We start from the raw sequence: 24,685 nt of genomic DNA on the forward strand, positions 1-24,685 counted from the left end.
ACAGACGGGAAACACTCCGGAGCAGAGAGCGGCGGTAATGCACCTGTACGCTGGTTACCGAGCGGAAGAAGGACACGACGTCATCCAAACAAGCCACAAATAGCTCCTACTGTACAGTCGAAGGTAAGTATTCACCTGAAATGAAGCAATATGTCTTCAGTTCAGTGTTTGAGGGAGTTTTTCAACGAGCGACTAACTGCTGCTGCTGAAGAAATATTCAGAGTCTTTGAGAATAATATCTTCGAGTTGGAGGAAGAAATCAATCGTCAGCGTAAACTGCTGGATATCGTTTGGAAACCTGATGTTAAATTACACAGGATAGGTCTGTACAACTTTAATGATCTTTGAATAAATGGACGGAGTATTTAGACTTAAATGTCATAATGATGGTTTAAACTTGCAGCTATTTGCTGGAGTGGCAATATATAGTCCTACATATGTAGCAAGTACCCTTATATATTTATATACACCTTTATACATACATGTATATCTAATCTAATATCCATCCATCCATTATCTAATTTGTAGAACCACCAATTAACCTGAGGTGCATGTTTTTGGATGGTGGGAGGAAGCTGGAGTACCACTGTGCTGCCCCCCTAATCTAATATATTAACGATATTAAATTAATCGATATTCTAGTATTCATCCTATATTTAAAGGGATTTACCTATAAGCATCATTTGTGACATCACAACTAGTTCAAAGGCCAGTCAGGTCCATTATTCAACTTTCATTAATATGGGACGGGAATTTTGTTTGGTCGAATATCTGAAGTGGCATCTGTTAGACAGTGCTCCAGTCTGAAGCAAAACAATCAAATGCGAGTTTTGCAGCAGAAACTGAGCGAGGGAGGCTATCTGAGTGTGATTTGAAGTGTGTCTAACACTCAGGGTGGTCTTTGTAAAAGCTATTTCAAAATTTCAGAGATAGGTAAATGGCGTTTACCACAAAAGAGCTTTTCTATCATTATGTCAGTATGTTTTGTGTTTTTGTTTTTTTTCCTTCCAGAGCTCCCACAGCAACATGTCTGTAAGGAGAAGGAGGTTATCGCTGACCAGCAGCTCTTTAACCAGCAGAGGAACTCCAGTCTGGACCAAGAGGACCCAGAACCTCCACAGATCCAGAAGGACCCAGAACCTCCACAGATTAAAGAGGAACAGGAGGAACTCTGCACCAGCCAGGACAGAGAGCAGCTTGTACTGAAGCAGGAGACTGATCCCTATTTGCTGACTCTTAAAAATATAGAAGGCGACGACAGTGAAGATCAGACTCTGTACTTGAATCCTGATGAATCTCAAAGTGCAGCAGAGGAAGAGTCTGTAGAGTCGGTACCAGAACGAAACACCGACCTCCAGCATGGAGACTCAGTATCAACTGGAAATGCAGAGACAAAAACACAGAAGAGACTTAAGAAAAGCAAAAATGTTCAAAACTCTACTGTGTCAAAGATTTACTGTAATACTCACAGACGTAAAAAGTCTTTAAAGTGTGAAACTTGTGGGAAAGTATTTACAGATGAGTACAGATTGAAGACGCACCGCAGAATCCACACCGGTGAAAAGCCGTATTCTTGTGACCTCTGTGGTCGAGGGTTTAATCAGACATCAATATTAAAAGCTCATAAAAGAACCCACACAGGCGAGAGGCCGTATTCTTGTAATGATTGTGGGAAAAGATTCAGTCAGACATCAGGATTGAACGCTCATTTAAGAATCCACACAGGCGAAAGGCCGTATTCTTGCAAAATATGTGGGAAATGTTTCAGTAGTAGCGCTGGCCTGGTGGTCCACATGAGGAGGCACACAGGGGAGAAGCCGTACATTTGTAAGACCTGTGGGAAAGGGTTTTGTCAGTCGTATGATTTGAGAAGACACACAAGGATTCATACAGGCGAAAAGCCATATTCTTGTAAAGTATGTGGGAAATATTTCAGATGTTGTAGTTCTTTGTTGGTCCACACAAGAACCCACACATCAGTGTGACACTTAATCTTGAACCACTGAATCTTAAAAGATTATTTGTTCATTGTGAGTGTATAGTTTTTACAAATGTAATTAATGGACTTTTAAATCAGTATTCTTTTTTTTACCGTTTGTTTACAGTGCCTAAGTTATACAAGTGGATTGTGAACTCTGATGTTAAAGCTGCATTCTTGTTGTATTGGTCATGTTGGTATCTTGCCAGCTAGTCATTTTCTATTCACAGCATGCCATTTAATTTTATATTTTTATGTAAAATTATATTTGATGGACATTTTGTTATTTGGGGATTTAGATGTGGAACACAAACTGTACATGATATTTTTTGACATCTTGTTGTCAAAAACTTAAGTCAATAAAAATAATTATTTTATGGTTATTCAGTGATGTTCCCACATTTTAGAATTGATGAATGAGGGTACCTACAAAGTCATCAATATTCTCATCACAGTAATGCATTCAATGATCTGTGTCTGAATGAACATGTTCAATAAAATGCTGCTTTTTTCCCATCTTGTATTTGTTCTATTCCTTCCAACTACTTATTTGGTTAGTTTAAATGCATCCTTTTCCATAAGATTAGCATGTGGTTGTATTGTTTCTGTTCTGCCCATCACTAAAAAGTCAACAAACTCAGAAAAATAATATATATATTTTTTTTAGCAAATTCCAGTGGGTTTTGAAATAAGTTTAGTCTGCTTAAAAAGTAGCACATTTTTCTTAAACCATAAAGTAACATGTAATTCTTCAGAAAAATGCCAAATCGCCAAAGGGACAGATAGGGAATCATAAAATGTCATCTTAAAAGTGATTAAAGTTGTCATAAAAATGAGGAGGAGTAAAATATAAAACATTTGCCTGTGAAATGTAGTGTAGTGGAAGTATGAAGCAGCATTTTAAGGAAATGCTCAAGTAAGTACAGATACCTTAAAACAAACATCCATTACAGGACATTGTGTCAGTGTCTCGTTTCGCCTCGCCTGTAGGCTTGAAAATAACACGCACATTAGGTCAGGTTAATTTATTTTTTTTATACTTTAAAAGCATGTGTTACACCATAGTTGGTGACCCATTAGATCTTTTTTTTTTTCTTTTTTTTCTACACGGAAGTCGGAAATTGGAGCCGGAAGTGACGTCGCGCACGAGTTGCTCGACGTCCGGGGTACAACAAGTCGGAAAAGCCAGGTTAGCCACCGTTAGCGGTACCAGTTGACAACAACGCATTACGAGGTATTGTTGTTGTTGTTTTTTCCGCGTGCGTACACCGTAGCAGCACGCTCACAGGTAGAAGTCGGACAGCACTGTGCGCGCGACTGGTTTAATGAGACGCCGATGAGACTGACGCGCTCGTGAACGGGGTTCTTCCAGCTGGAGCTTCAGGGGGCGTTTCAGCGATCACTTCCGACCAGAAAGAGACGGGAAACCAAATACTGTACGGGTGTTTTCCTCACGTCCTCATAACCTTGACGATACTTTCGCCAAACCTCCGTGTACATGTGTGGAGGTTTGTTATCTGTTACTGTGGTCGGCTCTGCAGTGTTGTTGTTTTTTTTACCACCGCAGGCTGGAGTGATTTCACATTACCGCATTATTATTGGTAATATTAATGATAAAACAGGAGTTCTTGTGGGCTTCATCGGTTGCGATTATAACAACTTACAGGCTTGTAGTCACGAGAGAATGATCCTGTTGGCTGAAACGATTGAATTCATTTGATCAGCTTTATCAGCAGATCGTAATGTCCATAGGTATCTGCTGTCCTTTATTTTGAAAATCACTCATGTGGTTTACGTGTTGATTAGGTTAGGTAGTTACTTTATTCATCCCCGAGGGGAAATTATTTCGCTACAGCAGCATACAGGAAGCAATAAGATAACAATAGAATAATAAAAAGCAGTAAAATAGCAGTAAAAAATATATAAAATGCACAGTATATACAGTACAGTATATATCTATATATATTATATACAAACAACCAAGAAACACAGACAACAGTGTTATTGTTGTGTGATGGATTTTGCCAGAGGTGAGTTATTGTACAGTCTTATTGCGGTCGGCAGGAATGATCTCCTGCATCTGTCCTTGTGACAGCGGAGCTGAAGGAGTCTTTTGGAGAGATTATACTAAATACGGATCATGGAGGAGGTTGTTTGACAAACCAGCATCACGGTTATCTTCTATGTTATGGTACTCCTCTACATGTATGATATGAGAAATTCAGGGAGGCAAGAGAACTAACAGTTTTTGTTTATATTTTTCCAACAGCTGCTGTTGTTACCCACCAACATAATCTTTGTTACCTCCGCCTGTTCTCAGAGCCACTGCTAAACGTTTTTCTTCCTGTCTCTCTTCCTGCCCTGTCTCTCGCACACACACACACACACACACACACACACACACACACATGCGAGCACGTGATTTCTCTTGTAGAAGCCCCGCTGTCTGCAAGTAAGTTTTTAAAGACTAACCTCAATGAGTCTAAATCCAGTTTTTGTTGAGATGTCCATGTGGTGTTTTTTTTTTAAATAGGCTACAAGACATCAGCTGCTAAATAAACATTAAACACCGTAGCTGACTGTAGTGACAGTCTGACAGGATCAAAAACACAGACTCAGACAGCCATGATTTCATACATCACATACCAAAGGAACCGATTCTGTTAACTTGCGGGGCTTTCCATATTATGGAAATCTCCTCTCATGTTGATTTACAGAGAATATGTTTTAGGCCTTTGATTAATACGACTTAATACCAGGAGAGGAACTTTAATGCCATTCTCTCACTGAACATGGTTTGATGTAAAGAAGTACTTTTCAAGATGTGTTTGTGTCTGTCTCTCTTATCTCTGTAGGAAATGCCAGGACAGGGGTCAACAACCAGAAAGTGTGTGGTCTGCCACACGCAAATAAATGTAGCCTGCAAAACTTGCAAGGTATGCAAGGCAGAGCAGCCACATAAGCTGAGGCTCAAGAAAAAAATTGAAAAGTTTGATCAGAAGCGGGACATCTGGGTCCAAACCCACCAAAAAAATCGGACCACCTCTCATATCCGGGATGAAGGTTATATAATGGTACACAAGAGCTTTTATTGTTTACCCTCATTCCAGTTCCCAAATGCTGTGATATACATTTTTATATCAATGTTGTTTACTGTTGTTTTTGTGTGTGTCCTTGTTTATTTAGCTTGAAAAACTGCAGGCCCTGGGAGTAAAGGCTGTTTTGCTTTTGTCAAGACCTGGAAGGAAATCAAATTCATGGGTGTCAGAGGTTTTGACACCGCGTTGCCAGCTGACTGAGACATCAAGTTTATGTCTACAAAGAATGAGGGAGCTCTTTGATGTTGTTAGTGAAGGTGAGAATTTTTGGTTATTCATCTTTTTTAAAAGTCTTACATTAAAGGCCTTTTGTTCCAGACACAGATCAGGCTGTGGTTGTTTTTCTTAACTAATGCTGCAGACACATTATCATTGATGCTATGAGTTTAAAACAGTAGTCTTGATCACATACAAAGTGTTTTTTTATTGAGCCAATGCTCTTTTAAGGTGAAATGTAACTTCTCCTATGTAGGCTGGACCCCACTTGGTGCTGCAGGTCAACTGAATGAACCCTCATCAGCCACAGTTGAACCCTCAACTGGACCACCGATGACCATACCGTATCCCCTTGGAGCAATGGTCCCACCTGATCCCCTAGCAGCCTCAATTGGACCACAGATGATGCTGACTAGACCACTAGTTGCCCCAACGGGAATTTTGATAGCCTCAAATGAACTTCCATCAGCCCTAATTGGACCGCCAAAGTTCCCAATTGGTCAGCCAGCAGCACCGATCGGACCCTCCATCCACTATGCAATGCCAGAGCAGCAAACCCAGAGAATGGGGCAAAGAAGACCTTTTCCAGACAGATGTCCAGCAGCATCACCAATTTGTTTTGAAAAAGGTAAGTGCTGTAGAGTGGATGCTCATTAAAAGGAACAAAAAACAAAACAGGTTATTGGACTGTTGCCTCTTTTGTCAAACTCCATGCGCTGCTCCATTTAGAATTACATTCTTCCAAACTGACTTTACAAGTAAGTAATGTTTAGGATTTAGAATCACATTTTATAATAATGGTTTAAACCTGTCAATATTTACTCAGACATGATTTTTTTTTAAACTTTACTTTTCCCTCCAGAGCTCCCACAAAAACGCGTATGTAAGGAAGAGGAAATTCTCGCTGTCCATCTGCATTATAACCAAGAGAGGAACTCCAGTCTGAACCAAGATGAGTCAGAGACTCTACATATTAAAGAGGAACTGGAAGAACTCTGCATTAGTCAGGACCAAAAGGACCCACAGGCTCTACAGATTAAAGGTACAGTTTGTAAAACTAAATCTCATTTTGTAATACCACTTTGTACATTAGGAAGCGATAGTGAGTCTCTGTAGCATCCAGGCAGTCTGCCCTCAGTTCTGTATTATACTGAAATCGGTGACCCATCAGATTCTGTGACCTACAATGTTGGTTCAGTTTAGGCACGAAGAGTAATGGTAATAATATCAGGACAGGTCAGTATTATTTTTCTCTAAATAATTTAGTACTTCCTCAATGTGGTTTGGTCCCTACTAGGTGCTCCACGACAACTGGCTCAACCCTTATCAGCCCCAGTTAAACCCTCAAGTGGTCCAGCAGTGGCCCCACCTTATCCCCAGGGAGCAATGGTCCAACCAGATCCCCCAGCAGCCTCAACTGGACCACAGAAGGTGCTGACCAGACCCCCAGCAGCCTCAACTGGACCACGGAAGGTGCTGACCAGACCCCCAACAGCCCCAACTGGAATTTTGGCATCGTTAACTGGACCCCCAACAGCCCTCATTGGACCACCGAAGTTCCCAATTGGACAGCCAGCAGTACCGATAGGACCCTCAGTCCACCATGTAACCCGAGACCAGCAGCCCGGGACCCTTGGGAAAGGACCTCCTTCCCCAGAAAGACCTTCAGCAGCCACAACAGTTTGTATTGAAAAAGGTAAGCAGAAAGGGATCTATAATCTTACTGAAAGTCAGCCCCACACAAGCAAATGCTTACTTTATGGAAGATCAACATATGAACAAATTCAGATTCCAGACTTCCCTGTATTTAAACCATTGGCAATATAGATGGCAGAATTTGGTGTTAATTAGTATTAAAAAAAAAGAAACAAAAACAGGTTATTAGATTGTTGCCTGTCTTGTTAAACTTCATGCACGGCTCCATTTAATTGTTGTCATTATTTGCCCACATTTAGGCCACTGATTGTTTCTCTGTGTTTCTGTGACTTCACATAAATGAAACACTTTCAGGTATTGATGTTTCAAGGTTTATCTAGGGTTATTACTTTTTGGAAAAATAGGAATTAACAGCTGCATATAAATTTTGTGTTTCTTTTCCTATTTTCAGTGATATCATTATTCCAAACTGACTGTACGAGTTATTCAGGAGCTTAAAATGAATACATTATCTTGTAAATAGCCGAGCCTGGTTATCCTTAAAGGAATAATTCATCTGTAATGCATAATGTATGCATGGAGTGCTGACTGTATGCAGAAATGGAGCTGTTCAGAGGGATCAGACAGCCATAGTTGGTTCTTATCTCCATATAGACTAAAGTCATCCAGCTCATTGTTTTTAAGATCTGTAACAGATTTTGCAGACACATGTATTTCTCTCAAATATTCAGAGACATACCTGAATGTTGAACATGAGGACAAATTAATTGTAAATTTTTAGCAAGACCATAGTAGCAAGAAAACGACCACAGGAAAATCATATATTGACAACATTTAGAAGATCTTTTGGTATGTTTGTTGTTGTCATCAGCTGCTGTAACGATCTGGTAAAGAGACAGACAGTGTTGGTAAAAACTTCTTTTTTTTTTAGTTTTTGACTGCGGCGACCCACCAAGATTCCCTGTATGCCCGTTGGCCAGTGCATCGCTGATGTTATACAATATTGGTTTAATTAATGCCAGGAGAGGGACTTTATTTATTGGTTTGTTTGATGTAAAGAAGTACTTTTCATGATCTGTTTGTGTCTGTCTCTCTTATCTCTGTCAGAAATGTCACGCCAGGGGTCAACAACCAGAAAGTGTGTGGTCTGCCACACGCAAATAAATGTAGCCTGCAAAACCTGCAAGGTATGCAAGGCAGAGCAGCCACATAAGCTGAGGCTCAAGAAAAAAATTGAAAAGTTTGATCAGAAGCGGGACATCTGGGTCCAAACCCACCAAAAAAATCGGACCACCTCTCATATCCGGGATGAAGCTTATATGTTGGTATGCAATAGCTTTTATTGTTTACCTTCAGTTCAGTTTCCAAATGCTGTGATATACATTTTTATATTAATGTTGTTTACTATTGTTGTTGTGTGTGTCTTTGTTTATTTAGCTTGAAAAACTGCAGGCCCTGGGAGTAAAGGCTGTTTTACTTTTGTCAAGACCTGGAAGGAAATCAAATTCATGGGTGTCAGAGGTTTTGACACCACGTTGCCAGCTGACTGAGACATCAAGTTTATGTCTACAAAGAATGAGGGAGCTCTTTGATTTTGTTAGTGAAGGTAAGAATTCTCTGTTATTTATAAAAAAAGAAAAATGTCTTATATTGGACATCTTTTGTTCCAGACACAGATCAAGCTGCGGTTGCCTTTTCTTGACTAACAGATCTTGAGCTTACAACTAATTGAAACTAATTAGGAGGGTTTAAACGCTAACCAGGTATTTAGCTGCTCACATTTAAGTATCAAAAAAATAGAATGATTGCGTCTGCTTGGTTTCCTGATCAGCTACAAAGTGCCAAATGCTATTTTAAGATTAAATGTAACTTAAATTAGTCAAAATATTATTACTCTCTAAATAATTCAGTACTTCTCCATTGTAGGCTGGACCCCACTTGGTGCTTCAGGAAAACTGGTTCAACCTCTGACTGGACTACCAACGACCATACCACATCCCCAGGGAGCAATGGTCCCACCTGATCCCCCCATGGCTTCAATCAGACCACTGAAGGCGCTCACCGGACCCCATTCGGAAGGATTTCCAGCAGTTTTACCAGTTTGTCCTGCAAAAGGTAAACAGAAAAGGAGTTGTATGAAGTGTACAGAAAATAATCCCAACAAATCTACATGCTTCATCTGTGCAATGGCAGTCTAGTTATGCATGAAGGGATAATTCATCCTCAATGCATAATTGATGTTTCAGCCCGACAGCACCCGAAGACCCATACAATAACCACAGTTTCAACATTAAAAGAAATTGTATCAAAATATACATCGTTAAAAAACCTGACAACAATAATAAGGATATCAATAAATATAACTAACAAAACCTTCTCAAAATACACTTTGTCTTGACTAATAACAATTATAATTTAGACAAATGCAACCAACAAAATCTTAGTTACAAACACTGACATGTCACTTTTCCCTCCAGAGTTCCCACAACAACGTATCTGTAAGGAGGAAGTTCTCGCTGACCAGCAGCTCTTTAGCCAGGGGAGGAACGCCAGCCTGGACCGAGATGACCCAGAGCCTCTACAGATTAAAGGTGCAATTTGTAAAAATGAAACCCATCTTGTAATACCACTTTGTACATTAGGAGGCGACAGTGAGTTACTGTAGTGTCCAGGCAGTCTGCCCTCAGTCTGGGATAACACTGGAATTTGGGACTTGTTCGATTCTTTGACCTTCACTGTTGGTTAGGTTGAGAGTAAACATATCAGGGCAAGTCACAGATGTCAGTGTAACACCGGCTTTCACAGTCTATGTGGTTTTGTAGAATTTACATATTCATTCCTTGCCATTAGTTAGTAAATGGATTTTTCTATAACTGATGATTGTAGGGACCCAGTAGAGCATAGCTTTTTTTTTTTAAGAAGGGCAATCGGTTAAACCTATAGTTTATCTTACAGCTGGGTATCGTTTTAAAAATTCTCAATACTGATTGATACTGGTACTCTTTTTGAAAGCCAATTTGATAAAATCCACTTTAAAAATAAGAAACTTACAAACACATTTTGGTAGAACTCTTTAGTTTCCATGCAGTTTAGAGGGGGAGAGTGTAACTCGTTGTTTTCTGCAGCTACAATTAATAGATATCTCCTAAACACTTCACATACAAGTTATTACTAGACGTTACAATTTACCGCTGTTCCCTAAATGTCTCAAATGGAAGCTAGAGCCTGATGCTTCAATTTACCGATGTCCTCCATCTTGTGGTGCAAAGTGGTATTACGAGACGGGCTGGGGCTGACTGGTTAGCATGCTAACCTTAGTGAATGTCTCTCTAACACAGTACATCGACGTCTTTGACATGATATTAACACTATTATTTCATCATGTTCTGTGGATAATTTTGATTAATTTTTGAATGCTTTAAACTAAACTTCTTGCATTTGGCCAATTTAAAGAGGAACAGGAGGAAGTCTCCACCAGTCTGGACCAAGAGGACGCAGAGCTTCCACAGATTAAAGAGGAACAGGAGGAACTCTCCACCAGTCAGGACAGAGAGCAGCTTGTACTGAAGCAGGAGACTGATCCCTATATGCTGACTCTTAATTATAAGGAAGGTGACTGCAGTGAAGATGAGACTTTGTACACGAGTCCTCACAACTCTCATGTAGCAGAGGGCCAAGATCACCGAGGAGTCGAACATGGAGACTCGGTATCAACTGGAAATACAAAATCAAAGAAGAGACGTCACAAAAGCCAAAATGTACCTGCCTCCCCCAAGTCAAAGGAGTTTTTTACTACTCGCAAAGCAAACAAGTTTTTGAAGTGCAACATTTGTGGGAAGGCGTTTACAGACAAGTACAAACTGAACAGACACCGAAGAATCCACACAGAGGAGAAGTCGTATTATTGTAACATCTGTGGTAAAACTTTCTTTCAGACATGCACATTGAAAGTTCATAAAAGAATCCACACGGGTAAGAAGCTGTATTCCTGTAATGATTGTGGGAAAAGATTTGCTCGGATAACAACATTGAACGCTCATGTAAGAGTCCACACAGGTGGGAGGCCGTATTCCCATAAAACGTAGGAAAAGTCTCGGTGGTAGCGTTGGCCTGGTGATCCCAAGTCGTCCAGTCCTGATTTTAAAAGGCACACGAGGATACGCACAGGTGAAAAGCCGTATTCTAAAACATGTTGGAAAGATTTTAGACCTCAAGAGAACCCACAAATCAGTGTGACGCCTGCAGAAAGGATACTTCATCACATACAGACAAGTGAGCATATATTTATAAAATAAGTGTGAAACTAATTAACTCATGTCAATTACTCATTGCTGTTTGTAACTATATTTCTTTCAAACAACTATAATCTCCCACATCTTGAAAATGTATTTGTTCATAGTTCCTTCAAATGAAAACTATCGACCAATTAAATTGATTTTCTCTTTTACTATTTGTTTACACTACCTCAATTATACAAGTGGATTATGAATTTTGTTGAGTTTTAGTGGTGTTTGGTTGCTCCTGTTGGTATCCTGCCACTCAAGAGTGCTTTTTTTTTTTTTTTTTTTTTTTTTTTTTTTTTTTTTTTATCCACAACATGTCATTTCATTTTCTATTTTTATGTAAAATTAAATTTAATTGACTTTTCATTGGGAGAGGGAGGTGGGGAGGGGGGGGGGGGGTTAGAGGTGAAACACAAACTGTTCATGATGTGCCTTTAACATTTTGTTTTTGTCAGACTTGTTAATAAATTTAATTCTGGTCATCCAGACTGATGTTTCCCTTTTTTTTCCTCTAAATTTTTTCCACAGGAATTTAGATGAAATGTGTAAGAACAGATCTTCCTTGTTGAACTTGTGAATAAGCTTCATTAAATTTCTTCATTAATGGTTTATCAATGATGTACTAATGATTCATCAGTCAGTTATTATAGAAAACAAGGATTAGGTTGCCGTGTTGTGGAAATTCCCTGTACTGACTGACTTTAGATTTTTAGATAGAAAGCATCAGGGGACATTTTGACCTATGACCTTTCAAAAAAAAAAAAAAAGTGCTGCAAGGATCCTCTTATCTGAGTATTACTGAGTTTGACAGTGGATAGCCATTTTTATTTGCATCTGCTGCACACGTACATTTTGTTTATGTGTTTGCTCTAAATTTGAGTTCAACACATGCTACTGCAGCCCTGATTTTGTGGCATTACAACCAGGTTGGAACCCACTCATGATTGAGCACTGATGCATTTTAAACAAGAGTGATGTGGAAAATTCAAACTTCCAGTGTACATTGATGGATTTTACAGAGACTTGGAGACATTTTGTGAATTTAAACTTTAGGAATTAAAAAGTATTTTCAATGAGTGGACTATTGTAGACACTAATTATTATGTAAATTGTCTTAAAACCTCTGATGGGATTTTAAACATTTACATCGGCCGACTTGTTGGATAGTAGTAAAAAGTATTCATCATCATATGCATGCTGATGACTGAGGAACAGTTGCTTTGACTTTATTGCTGACAGGGTAAACAGATTTGATTTAATTTTTGGTTTACTCTTGACAGTAGAAAATGTCGGTAACACATCTGATATGCTGGTTTTCAACAGCTGTTCAACCATGGATATAAGATATATTTAAACTTGTAAAGAAGCAACGATGTCTTCAGTTCATTGTTTAAGAGTTTTCAAGGAGCAACTAACTGCTGCTGCTGAAGAAATATTGTTTTATATTTAAAAAATAATCAGCTGACATAATTTAAATATATCATTCAACAATAAATAATGAATATGTGCAGACGAAGAGACGGAAAATATATAAACTATCCCTTTAGAAACCGGAAAAAAAAAAAACGTCAACTCGCTTCCACAGCCGGAATTTAACAGTGTAACACCCAGCGGAAGTAAACATAAAAGCTGCCGGTAACGTTTTTGCTGTCACATCGTGGATAAATATTTAACTTTTAATGAAGCAACAATGTCTTCAGTTCAGTGTTTGAGGGAGTTTTTCAACGAGCGACTAACTGCTGCTGCTGAAGAAATATTCAGAGTCTTTGAGAATAATATCTTCGAGTTGGAGGAAGAAATCAACCGTCAGCGCAAACTGCTGGATATCGTTTGGAAACCTGAAGTCAAGTTACACAAAATAGGTCTGTACAACTTTAATGGTGTTTGGAAAGTAAACTAACGGAGGATTTAAATTGTTGTTTGCTCTGATTATCCTTTTTCTTGTGTCTTTTCCTTCCAGAGCTCCCACAGCAACGTGTCTGTAAGGAGGAGGAGGTTCTCACTGACCAGCAGCTCTTTAACCAGCAAGGGAACTCCAGTCTGGACCAACAGGAACCAGAACCTCCACAGATTAAAGAGGAACCAGAACCTCCACAGATTAAAGAGGAACCAGAACCTCCACAGATTAAAGAGGAACCAGAACCTCCACAGATTAAAGAGGAACCAGAACCTCCACAGATTAAAGAGGACCCAGAACCTCCACAGATTAAAGAGGAACCAGAACCTCCACAGATTAAAGAGGAACAGGAGGAACTCTGCACCAGTCAAGACAGAGAGCAGCTTGTACTGAAGCAGGAGACTGATGTCGTTATGCTGACTCTGTTTTATGGGGAAGGTGACCACAATGAAGATCAGACTCTGAATCCTGATGAATCTCAGAGTGCAGCAGAGGAAGAGTCTGTAGTCCACATGTCAGTTCAAAGCTCTGAGGTACCAGAACCAAACACTGACCTGCAGCTCCTCCCTCACAGCTCCCATGTAGCAGAGAGACAAGATCGCAAAGAAGACGAGCATGGAGACTCAGGACCAACTGGAAACGTAGAGACAAAACCACGGAAGAGACTTCAGAAAGGCGATATTGTACATAACTCTATCATGTCAAAGCAGAACTGTAACACTCACACATGTCAAAAGTCTTTCAAATGTGAAACTTGTGGGAAAGTGTTTAAAGATAAATCCACTTTGACCAGACACCTGAGAATCCACACCGGTGAGAAGCCGTATTGTTGTGACATCTGTGGTAACAGATTTAATCAGAGATCAACACTGAAAGTTCACTATAGAATCCACACAGGTGAGAAGCCGTATTCGTGCAAAACATGTGGGAAATGTTTCAGAAGTCGCAGTGTCCTGGTGGTTCATATGAGATGTCACTCAGGTGAGAAACCGTATCCCTGCAGCACCTGTGGGAAAATATTTTACAAGTTGACCCACTTGAAAAGGCACACAATAATTCATACAAGTAAAGAGCCGTATTCTTGTAAAACATGTGGGAGAGAGTTTATGACTCGCGGTAATTGGTCAGTCCACATGAAAACCCACTCTTGTACGAAGCCGTACCAGTGTGACGTCTGTGGGAAAGGATACTTTGTAGCAATTCGCTTGGCCAGACATAAAACATCACACACAAACAAGTGACTTTATATTATATGTGCAAGTATAAGTCCAAGTTGAAGTGGTTCTTTGGAAAAACACACAAGAAGCCACAGAGACTTCTGTGGAGAAAGGTTTTTCAAGATGTTTATATATTAAAGCAGGGAGGGGGAAAAAAATAAACAAAAAAGTAGGGAAGAGCCCTTTACCACCCAGACAGGGAAGTGATAAGTCAAGCACACCTGTGAGCAGTAGGAGGAGCAATCAACAAGCAAAGGAAAGCATGGCGGAGAACTGAGGAGGAATGAGAGTGACTGAAAGAGGAGCTATTCAAAAGTACAATTCAGTTTCTGGAGTTAATTGCAATAGAAAAGAAAGTTTTATATATTTGTCAAATAATAGAGCACTGGATTATCCCAGAACCGGCTAGGACCGCTTTAACCTGTTTGGAGACCAAGGCCTGGTGGGGCTGAGTGGATCCCTGGAGCAGGTGGACCGAGCTGAATTTATTCAACTCCCTCTTGGACCTGTGTGGCTGCAACTGAGGACCTCCCTGGCTTTGTTCAGGTGTAAGACAAATCTCCTTTAAAGAAACTCTCCAGGCTTCTCCCTGTCCTTCCTCACCGTACCCCTTCATCTTTAACCCTCATCTTCCTGGACATTAGAACCTGACATAAATGTCCATTATGACTTAATGGACATTTAATGGACTTTTTTTTTGGGTGACGTTTGTTATTTATTTAGGAATCATGAACATTTAATTTAATGATTGTTTTGCTTCAATATAACACATCTTATAAAGATTATAAAGCTATCTGCCCAACTGATTTATATTTACATTTAATTTAATGATTGTTTTGCTTCAATATAACACATCTTATAAAGATTATAAAGCTATCTGCCCAACTGATTTATATTTACAATTCTTAAATTGACAGAAATTGGTCGAATTTTGATGCCCAACTATTATTCTGATTACTCTGGGGATGAAACTATGCTACTATATGTATATGTGTGTATGTATACATATATATACATATATATATATGTGTGTATGTATACATATATATGTATGTATGTGTATATATATATACATATATGTGTGTATATATATGTATATATATATATATATATATATATATATATATGTGTGTGTATATATATATATATGTATGTATGTAGTTCCTACGAATGTAAATCATTGACCTCTTAAATTAATATTCTGTTGTAGTATTTATTTACACTACCTCAGTAAAACAAGTGGACTGTGAACTCTGATGTTGAAGTTGTGTTTTAGTGGCATTTTCTCTCATGTTCTTATCCAGTCAATTACAATCTTTAAAAAAAAAAAAAGTATATTTATTTAATATGTTGTTGTTTTCAAAGACTGTTACTAAAAAAATCATTCTTTTAATTTTCTTTTTTCAGACTGATGTTCCCAAATTTATGAATTGTATTACTGAGGAAGCTACAAAGTCAGCAACAATCTCATCACAGTAATGCACACAATGATTTGTGTCTAAATGAATATGGTCAATAAAATGCTGCAGGAAAATATACTCAGAATGGCGTCACTAAAGATGAAGGCTCTTATCTTTGATGCAAAGTTCAGAGGAGTAATCTCACGAGTCCTGATGAGTGCGTCTGTGGAAGATGTTAAAAATGAACTTAAGGAGGAAAAGTGATTCTCCCAGAAGTAAAGACAGACATGAGTGTTTTGGAAAGGAAAGAGAGTAGTGAATGAATGAAGTGGGAAATAAAATAATACAAGTATGTCTCTCAAGAATAGTTATCACAATTATCTTAAAATGTACACAGATGGTTCTAAAAACAAAGACAAAGTGTGTGGAAATTAAAGTGTCAATCTTTGAAATATCTATTTTCAGAAGAAGAGGTCAGACCAGAAAGTTTGGTGGTGTGCATTGATTCAGTCGCCTTATTAGAAAGCATACAGTCAACAAGATAGTCATTGAAGATTATTCATTAAACTCTATCATAGTTCATTAAGTATTCATTTAGGTGGCACTGGTGTTGATGTTTGTTGGGCACCAGCGTGTGTGCCAATGGCCGAGCAAAAAGAGTTTGGAAAATGAAATTACAGCAACCGTTCAGTTTGTAAAAGTAGTGATGAAGAAGAAAGGAATAGAGATGTGGCAGAAAAGGTGGGAGGTAGAAGATCGAGAGGCATATATAAAAATACGAAAGTCTGTCATAACAAAGACACAAAGGAACAGAAGGGAAAAGGAACCGTGACAAGTCTGGAAACTGTGGAGAACATTGAAAATATCCTATTGCACCATGCCATGTGTAAAGTGGAGAAAGAAAGGCGTCACGATAAAGCAGAAAAGCAGTGAGAGCTGAAACTATGAACAGAAGATGCGTTTGATATTTAGACTCAATGAACAAGTAAGAAGACGTTACACACACTTGTACATCAGGTGGCAGTATGCAGCTAAAGTTGTTTTCAGTCCGCCGGTAAATCGAGAGAAGAAAAAGACGCAAAAGAGTGACACCCAGCGGAAGTAACCAAAATTAAAGCTGCTCTTTGTGGTCTCACCGTCGAACGGAGATAATTATTCACCTGTAATGAAGCAAAAATGTCTTCAGTTCAGTGTTTGAAAGAGTTTTTCAACGAGCGACTAACTGCTGCTGCTGAAGAAATATTCAGAGTCTTTGAGAATAATATCGTCGAGTTGGAGGAAGAAATCAACCGTCAGCGCAAACTGCTGGATATCGTTTGGAAACCTGAAGTCAAGTTATACAAAATAGGTCTGTACCTTTTATTTACAGTCTGTAAAACCTTTATGTTTTTTTTTTTTTTTTAAACAAACGGACAAAGCATTTGGACCCGTATTTCATAATAATGGTTTAAACTCTTTGCTGAGATGTCTGTTTTCCTATTATTAGAGTGGTAATACATATTGGTATGCGTCATGTGAAATATATGTATATAATCATGTACGTATGTATGTGTGTATTTAAAGAACATGTATACACAAGCAACTTGGCTCAGTTGTCTGTTTTCTTATTATTAGAGTGGTAATATAACCTATATTGGTATGTATCATGTGATATATATGTTTTTAATTATGTGTGTGTGTATATATAGAACATGTATATACAATAAACACTTTTTTCAGATGTCTGTTTTCTCATGTATTTGTATATAAATATATACTCACACCACTTCAAATGCTATTTCAGAATTTGAGGGATGAGTAAGTCCTCCGCCACAGAAGACTTTTTCTGTCATAATGTCAGTATTTCTTGTGTCTTTTCCCTCCAGAGCTCCCACAGCAACGTGTCTGTAAGGAGGAGGAGGTTCCCACTGACCAGCAGCTCTTTAACCAGCAGAGGATCTCCAGTCTGGACCAAGAGGACCCAGAACCTCCACAGATTAAAGAGGAACCAGAACCTCCACAGATTAAAGAGGACCCAGAACCTCCACAGATCCAAGAGGACCCAGAATCTCCACAGATTAAAGAGGAACCAGAACCTCCACAGATCCAAGAGGAACCAGAACCTCCACAGATTAAAGAGGAACAGGAGGAACTCTGCACCAGTCAAGACAGAGAGCAGCTTGTAATTAAGCAGGAGACTGATCCCTATACACTGACTCTCAACTATGGGGAAGGTGACCACAATGAAGATCAGACTCTGAATCCTGATGAATCTCAGAGTGCAGCAGAGAAAGAGTCTGTAGTCCACATGTCAGTTCAAAGCTCTGAGGTACCAGAACCAAACACTGACCTGCAGCTCCTCCCTCACAGCTCCCATGTAGCAGAGAGACAAGATCACAAAGAAGACGAGCATGGAGACTCAGGACCAACTGGAAATGTAAAGACAAAAGTACAAAAGACACATGACATCAAAAAGTTTCACAGTAACAGTGTATTCAACTCCACCATCTCGAACATTGACTGTAATACTCACACAAGAACAAATATTTTCAAATGTGACATGTGTGAGAAAACATTTAAGTCCAAGTCCAAACTGACCAGACACCTGAGAATCCACACGGGAGTGAAGCCGTATTCGTGTAACTTCTGTGGTAAACGATTTAATCAGACATCACCGCTGAAAGTTCACAAAAGAATCCACACAGGTGAGAAGCCATATCCCTGCAGCACCTGTGGGAACAGATTTAGAGACGTCTCCATTCTGACAAGGCATATGAGAATCCACACAGGTGAAAAGCCTTACCTTTGTATCACCTGTGGGAAAAGATTTTGTCAGATGTCCGACTTGAAAAGGCACATGAAAATTCATACAGTTGAGAAGCCATATTGTTGTAAAACATGTAGGGAAAACTTCAAATCTCCTGATGATTTGTCAGTTCACATGACCACCCACATATCAGTGTGACACCTGTGGGAAAGGACACTTTGTTTTGTCTCAGTTGGTTAAGACATAACACATTACACAGACATGTGACATTGTATTTAAGAAATATGAGGGCCATTAACTACTGTCAGTTACTCATTTCTATTTGTATAAATATTTCTTTGAAACAAATGTTATCTTCCACATGTTGAAAAATGATTTACTACATTAGTTACTACAAATGTAAATGACTGAACACTTAAATGTATGTTCTTTTTCACTATTTGTTTACACTACCTCAGTTAGTTTTAGTGTTGGTTAGTCATTCATATGGGCATCCAGCCAACTAGAATCTTTTTTTAATCTGCAGCGTATCATTTCATTTTATATTTTGATGTAAAATTATACATTTTATTATTTTATTTTGGGCTGAAACACAAACTGCAGGCCTGTTTAACCCACAGCCCGGGCCAGATAGAGCTAATATAGTTTGCCCAGATAATACAAGTGTGTGCCCTTGCATGAGCTAATATATTTATTAACATTATGCTGTAAGTGTCAGAGTTATTTGTAGCCATTTACCTACAAAATATTCTGTGAATTGTGTGTATTTTCAGTGATTTTTTCCGATGCAGCTATCATGCTTTAACTTTCAGTAGCTCTAGTGTATTTGATGTACCTTTGACATCTTGTTGTCAAAGGATTTTTTTTTTTTAAATAAGAATACTTTTTTAATTCTGGTTGTTCTGACTGATGTTCCCAAACAATAGAAATTGGATGAATGGGGTAACTACGAAGTCATCAACAGTCTCATCACATTAATGCATAAAATGATCTGAAGTGAACATAAATAAAATGCTGATTTTCTAATGTCATGTATTTATTCTAACAATAAAGTTTAGTAAGATGATGTAAGAAGACCAGATTCCTACTGAAGTCTGAACCTACAGTGAAATTCTGTTCATCAAAGCTGCAGATACTCTGACATAAATCAAGTTTCTAAGACGGCCTACTTTCACCAATGTAACAACAATAAAATCAGGAACATCTTGTTTCATGTATTTTTTTTACATTCAGGCTGGACTATTCTAATTCTGTATAATCAGGATGTCCCAAGAAGTCTTTAAAAAGCCTTCAGTTGATCCAAAATGCTTCAGTGAGAGTACTGATAGGATTTAACTACAGAGATCATATTTCTTCTATTCGAGTGTCTCTTCATAGGTCTTTTTCGCTGATCAATGTGAGGATATCACGTGTTTAACAAACAGTGTACTCTATGAAAAATCAGGAGCTTTGAGGCTTAGTCTGTTTGGGATGATGTTAGTTTGGGCACCGAGAGCGTCAGACATGGAAACACTGAAGGTATTTTGTGTCTTTATTATGCAAGCAAAAAAAAAAAAACAGTTTTGAGAGCAAATTTATCACAGTGCAATCAAAATATGAAGTTTGTAAGTTAAAAAAAAAAAAAAAAAGAACTGAGAATTAAATTATTCAGAATCCAAAAAGTTTGTGACTCGCAAACAAAAACGTTCCGATTTGCAACCAAAGGTTTTTGTGACACAAGCAACATTTTCAAATCTGTAACCAAAAGCAACAAAACTGTAAAGGAGAATTTGTTTGCAATTCAAATAATGTTTTTGTTCTGAGTTCATATATTTTTACTTGCAAACTTGATTGTTGATGGATGAACGAGAACTTTGCTCTAAAAACGTATTTTGATTTTTGCTTGTATAAAAAAGACACAAAAATAGGTTACTTCATACAAAAAAAAAAAGGTGTTTGTCAAAAATGCTTTATTGTGTTATTTGCGATGCTGAATACAAACTGTAACGGGAGAAAGGCTTCGAGTTAATTCGTGGGCAGCGTAAAGATGCAGCACTGAGCTGGTGAGCTGTCGTTGATGAATGCGGAACGATAAAAGACCTCCTTACTTCCACTGCCGGGAGCTTAACAGTGTAACACCCAGCGGAACTAACTTAAAAACCCGAAGAAGTAAACAAAAGAGCGGCTGGTAATCGTTGATAAATATTTAGATATTGTAAAGAAGAAACGATGTCTTCCGTTCAGTGTTTGAGAGAGTTCATCAACGAGCGACTAACTGCTGCTGCTGAAGAAATATTCAGAGTCTTTGAGAATAATATCTTCGAGTTGGAGGAAGAAATCAACCGTCAGCGCAAACTGCTGGATATCGTTTGGAAACCTGAAGTCCAGTTACACAGGATAGGTCTGTGAAACATTCATTAAAATTCGTTTGCTCATGGCTGTAGTGGTAAAATGAAGGTGGACAAAGCTTGGGGACTCGTTAGTCTGTCCTACACGGATTTAAATGATGGATTTTGTTACTAAATCGATGAGAACTGAAACTATAATTATACATCAGTTGCATCTCGACGTTTTCCATGTTTCTGTCTCCAGTGTTGCATCCTGAGTTTGTCCCTCTTTCCTCCTTTTTCTCTTTACAAACATGAAAAGCAATCCGTTTTTAACAATTTGACAATCGGCAGGAATCAAACATACTTTTTAATGACAGCAGTGGTTTAATAACTTGATGTGGAGTGAGCACAGGGTATGAGTTGTTGGGTGTCATGCAAGTTAAAACTAGTAATATAAAAAGTAACTTTATACTTATTTAAAGACCCTCACAAATGTGTTTTGCTCGTTGTTCATTTGATGTTATAACATCAGGAAGGCTGTTTTTAAAAGTGTGCTGAAAGTGGAACTTTTCTCTGCTCACCTATAATCTGATTTGAAGCCTGATTTGTGACATCACAACTAATTTGCAGGTCGGTCCTGGTCCAATTGGCAAATTCCACAGGTGTGAGACGGGATGTTAAAGGGCTCATGATGGGATACTTTGTTTGGTCAGTTGTTATCTGATGTGGTACTAATCGGTGCTCCTGAGAGTGGGAGGCTGATTTGAAAAGCTATTTCAGAGTTGGAGAGGCGGATAAATGGAGTTTATACATGTTTAGACTTCACTATGTTAGTAACCTGTTTCTTGTGTCACTTTTCCCTCCAGAGCTCCCACAACAACATGCCAGGAAGAAGGAGGAGGTTCTCACTGACCAGCAGCTCTTTAACCAGCAGAGGAACTCCAGTCTGGACCAAGAGGACCCAGAACCTCCACAGATTAAAGAGGAACCAGAACCTCCACAGATTAAAGGGGAACAGGAGGAACTCTGCACCAGTCAGGACAGAGAGCAGCTTGTACTGAAGCAGGAGACTGATGTCGTTATGCTGACTCTGTTTTATGGGGAAGGTGACCACAATGAAGATCAGACTCTGAATCCTGATGAATCTCAGAGTGCAGCAGAGAAAGAGTCTGTAGTCCACATGTCAGTTCAAAGCTCTGAGGTACCAGAACCAAACACTGACCTGCAGCTCCTCCCTCACAGCTCCCATGTAGCAGAGAGACAAGATCACAAAGAAGACGAGCTTGGAGACTCAGGACCAACTGGAAACGTAGAGACAAAAGTACCGAAGAGACGTCAAACCACCCTAAATCCCAGGAACATTTTCTTCAACTCTGCAATGTCAAAGATTCCTTGTAATCCTCACACGGGTAAAACAGCTTTAGAATTTTTTTGGAACATTTGTGAGAACGTATTTATATCCAAGTTAAACAAACACCTGAGAATCCACACAGGTGAGAAACTATATCAGTTTCTCCCACAGGTTGAGAATTTACTCTTGGTGGTTGTTGGCGTGGCCTTTGACCACTATGCATGCATGGAGACAATGGAGAGTTGCTAACTAGGCAGATGCGTACAGAGAAGCTTCTTGTCTGCACCCAATTACTGAAGTGCACAAAACTTGGCCAAAATAGTTTGAAAAGATTGAAATAAGGTGTTCTAATGTAAGATTTACTTCGGAAGATACGCAGTGTGTACATTATGGGACCCTGTGCCACCCTGAAAGAAACTCAAGACTCAGTCTAAACCTATTATGTGGCTTGGCTGTATGAAACGCGACGAGACTTTAAAGAAGAAAAAATGATTGTTCCTCGGTGGCCTTTAAAGGTGGAACCCAGGCTTAACGTGCCGGGAATGATCTTTTGTTGCTTGCATTGCAAGTTGAAAAGCAGCTTTTACTTGTAATCTGCAGGTTTTCTAAACCTTTTCTGATGTGGCATTTAGTAGACAGTTGTCCAGTCAGGAACAAAATAATCTAATTTCATTTAGAAGCTAATTTGAGTGTGGATACACACTGAGGGAATTCTGCAAACGCTATTTCTGAAATTTTGAGATGGATAAACAAGGTTTATGTGCATTTAGCCTCCACTACAAAACGGTTGTTTGTTTGTTTGTTAGTAACCTATTTATTGCGTCTCTTTTCCCTCTAGAGCTCCCACAGCAACATGTCTGTAAGGAGGAGGAGGTTCTCACTGACCAGCAGCTCTTTAACCAGCAGAGGAACTCCAGTCTGGACCAAGAGGACCCAGAACCTCCACAGATTAAAGAGGACCCAGAACCTCCACAGATTAAAGAGGATTCAGAACCTCCACAGATCCAAGAGGACCCAGAACCTCCACAGATCCAAGAGGACCCAGAACCTCCACAGATCCAAGAGGACCCAGAACCTCCACAGATTAAAGAGGAACAGGAGGAACTGGCTCTGACTAATGAGGAAGGGCATCACAGTGAAGATCAAGAGAGATGTGACAAAAGCAATAATGTACATGACTCTACCATGTCAGAGAATTACTTTAACTCTCACACAGGTGCAAAGTATTTAAACTTTGATTCTTGTGGGAAAGTATTTAAGTTCGAGTCCAAATTGAAAAGACACCAGAGAATCCACACGGGTGAGAAGCCGTATTCTTGTGACCTCTGTGGTAAAATATTTGGTAAGTTTTCAGTATTGACAGATCATATAAGAGTCCATACAGGTGAGAAGCCGTATCCTTGTCTTGTTTGTGGGAAAAGATTCAGTACGACATCGGCAGTGAACGCTCATATAAAAATCCACACGGACGACAAACCATATCCCTGCAAAACATGCGGGAAAGGTCTGCGAACCAGTACTGGCTTGTTGATCCACATGAGAACACACACAGGCGAGAAGCCGTACCGCTGCATAACTTGTGGAAAAACATTTATAGGCTTATCAAATTTGAAAAGGCATACCGTAAGGCACACGGATGAGAGGCCTTTCGCGTGCAGCACCTGTGGGAAAAGATTTCACGTGTCGTGTGACCTGAAAAGGCACGCAAGAACTCACAAGTGAAAAATGATATTCTTGTAAAACACTTCAGATCTGATGGGGATTTGTCAGTTCACACAAGTACCCGTATACCAGTGTGACAGCTGTGGGAAAGGAAACGTTGTTGTATCTGTGTTGGAGAATGATAAAACATCATATCCAGACAAATATTTTTTTCCATCAATTTACTTTTCATAACGTTCTTTTGATATGTTGTCGTTGTCAAAGACTTTTGTTGATAGGAATAATTCCTTGAAATCTGGTTATTCAGATTGATGTTCCCAAACTAATGAATTGGATCAACTGGTTCATCAACAGTTTCATCACAGTAATACAAACCCTGATCTGTGTCTAAATGAACATGATCAATCTTATGTATTTATTCTATCAATAAAGTTTAGTAGGATGATTATGTAAGAAGACCAGATTCAAACTGAAGTCTGAAGCTACAATAAAATTGCAGATGAAGATGGCATCAAAAAACAAAGTAGTGATAATGAAGTAGACTTATTTACTCAATTGTAACATTAAATAAGTGTTTTTATGCTGTAGTTCACCTGTAGATTAAATTCAAGTTTGATTTGATTCAATCTGGTTGTTTGATCAAGGGAATTGCTTCGTATTTAACAAACAGTGCAGTGGGGAAATTTGAGTGAGGACATTTACTCACATGTTCCACTTAAGTACAGCATTGATTGTGTTCAACATAAAATCCCAAACTAGTTATGAATTCTTGGACACTTTAAATAAAAGACGAGATGGTTGCCTGTTTTAATTTTGGACACACACGACTATATAATTCATGCAAAAATGATTGTCTCCGAAATAGTTCAAAA

The 24,685-nt window shown here is 38.9% G+C and overlaps 1 protein-coding gene across 1 annotated transcript; it reads left to right on the forward strand.

Annotated features, from left to right (window-relative positions):
- Positions 1-129: 129 nt before the first annotated feature.
- LOC138191598 (uncharacterized) lies at positions 130-24,613 on the forward strand. Its single transcript, XM_069138500.1, has 21 exons — positions 130-322; positions 1,012-1,979; positions 3,328-3,486; positions 4,413-4,430; positions 4,834-5,052; positions 5,165-5,333; positions 5,549-5,920; positions 6,155-6,334; positions 6,590-6,988; positions 8,056-8,273; positions 8,386-8,554; positions 8,875-9,063; positions 9,426-9,539; positions 10,402-11,029; positions 12,879-13,093; positions 13,192-14,365; positions 16,900-17,093; positions 17,611-18,685; positions 20,681-20,871; positions 21,667-22,209; positions 22,990-24,613. Exons 1-21 carry the CDS (start codon positions 151-153, stop codon positions 23,871-23,873), a joined length of 8,250 nt encoding a protein of 2,749 aa, XP_068994601.1. The 5' UTR covers positions 130-150; the 3' UTR covers positions 23,874-24,613.
- The last annotated feature ends 72 nt before the right edge of the window (positions 24,614-24,685 follow it).

The sequence above is a fragment of the Embiotoca jacksoni genome, unplaced genomic scaffold, assembly GCF_022577435.1.
Source record: "Embiotoca jacksoni isolate LCO1_2020_lvr unplaced genomic scaffold, fEmbJac1.0.p SCAF_8, whole genome shotgun sequence".
Lineage (NCBI taxonomy): Eukaryota > Metazoa > Chordata > Actinopteri > Embiotocidae > Embiotoca > Embiotoca jacksoni.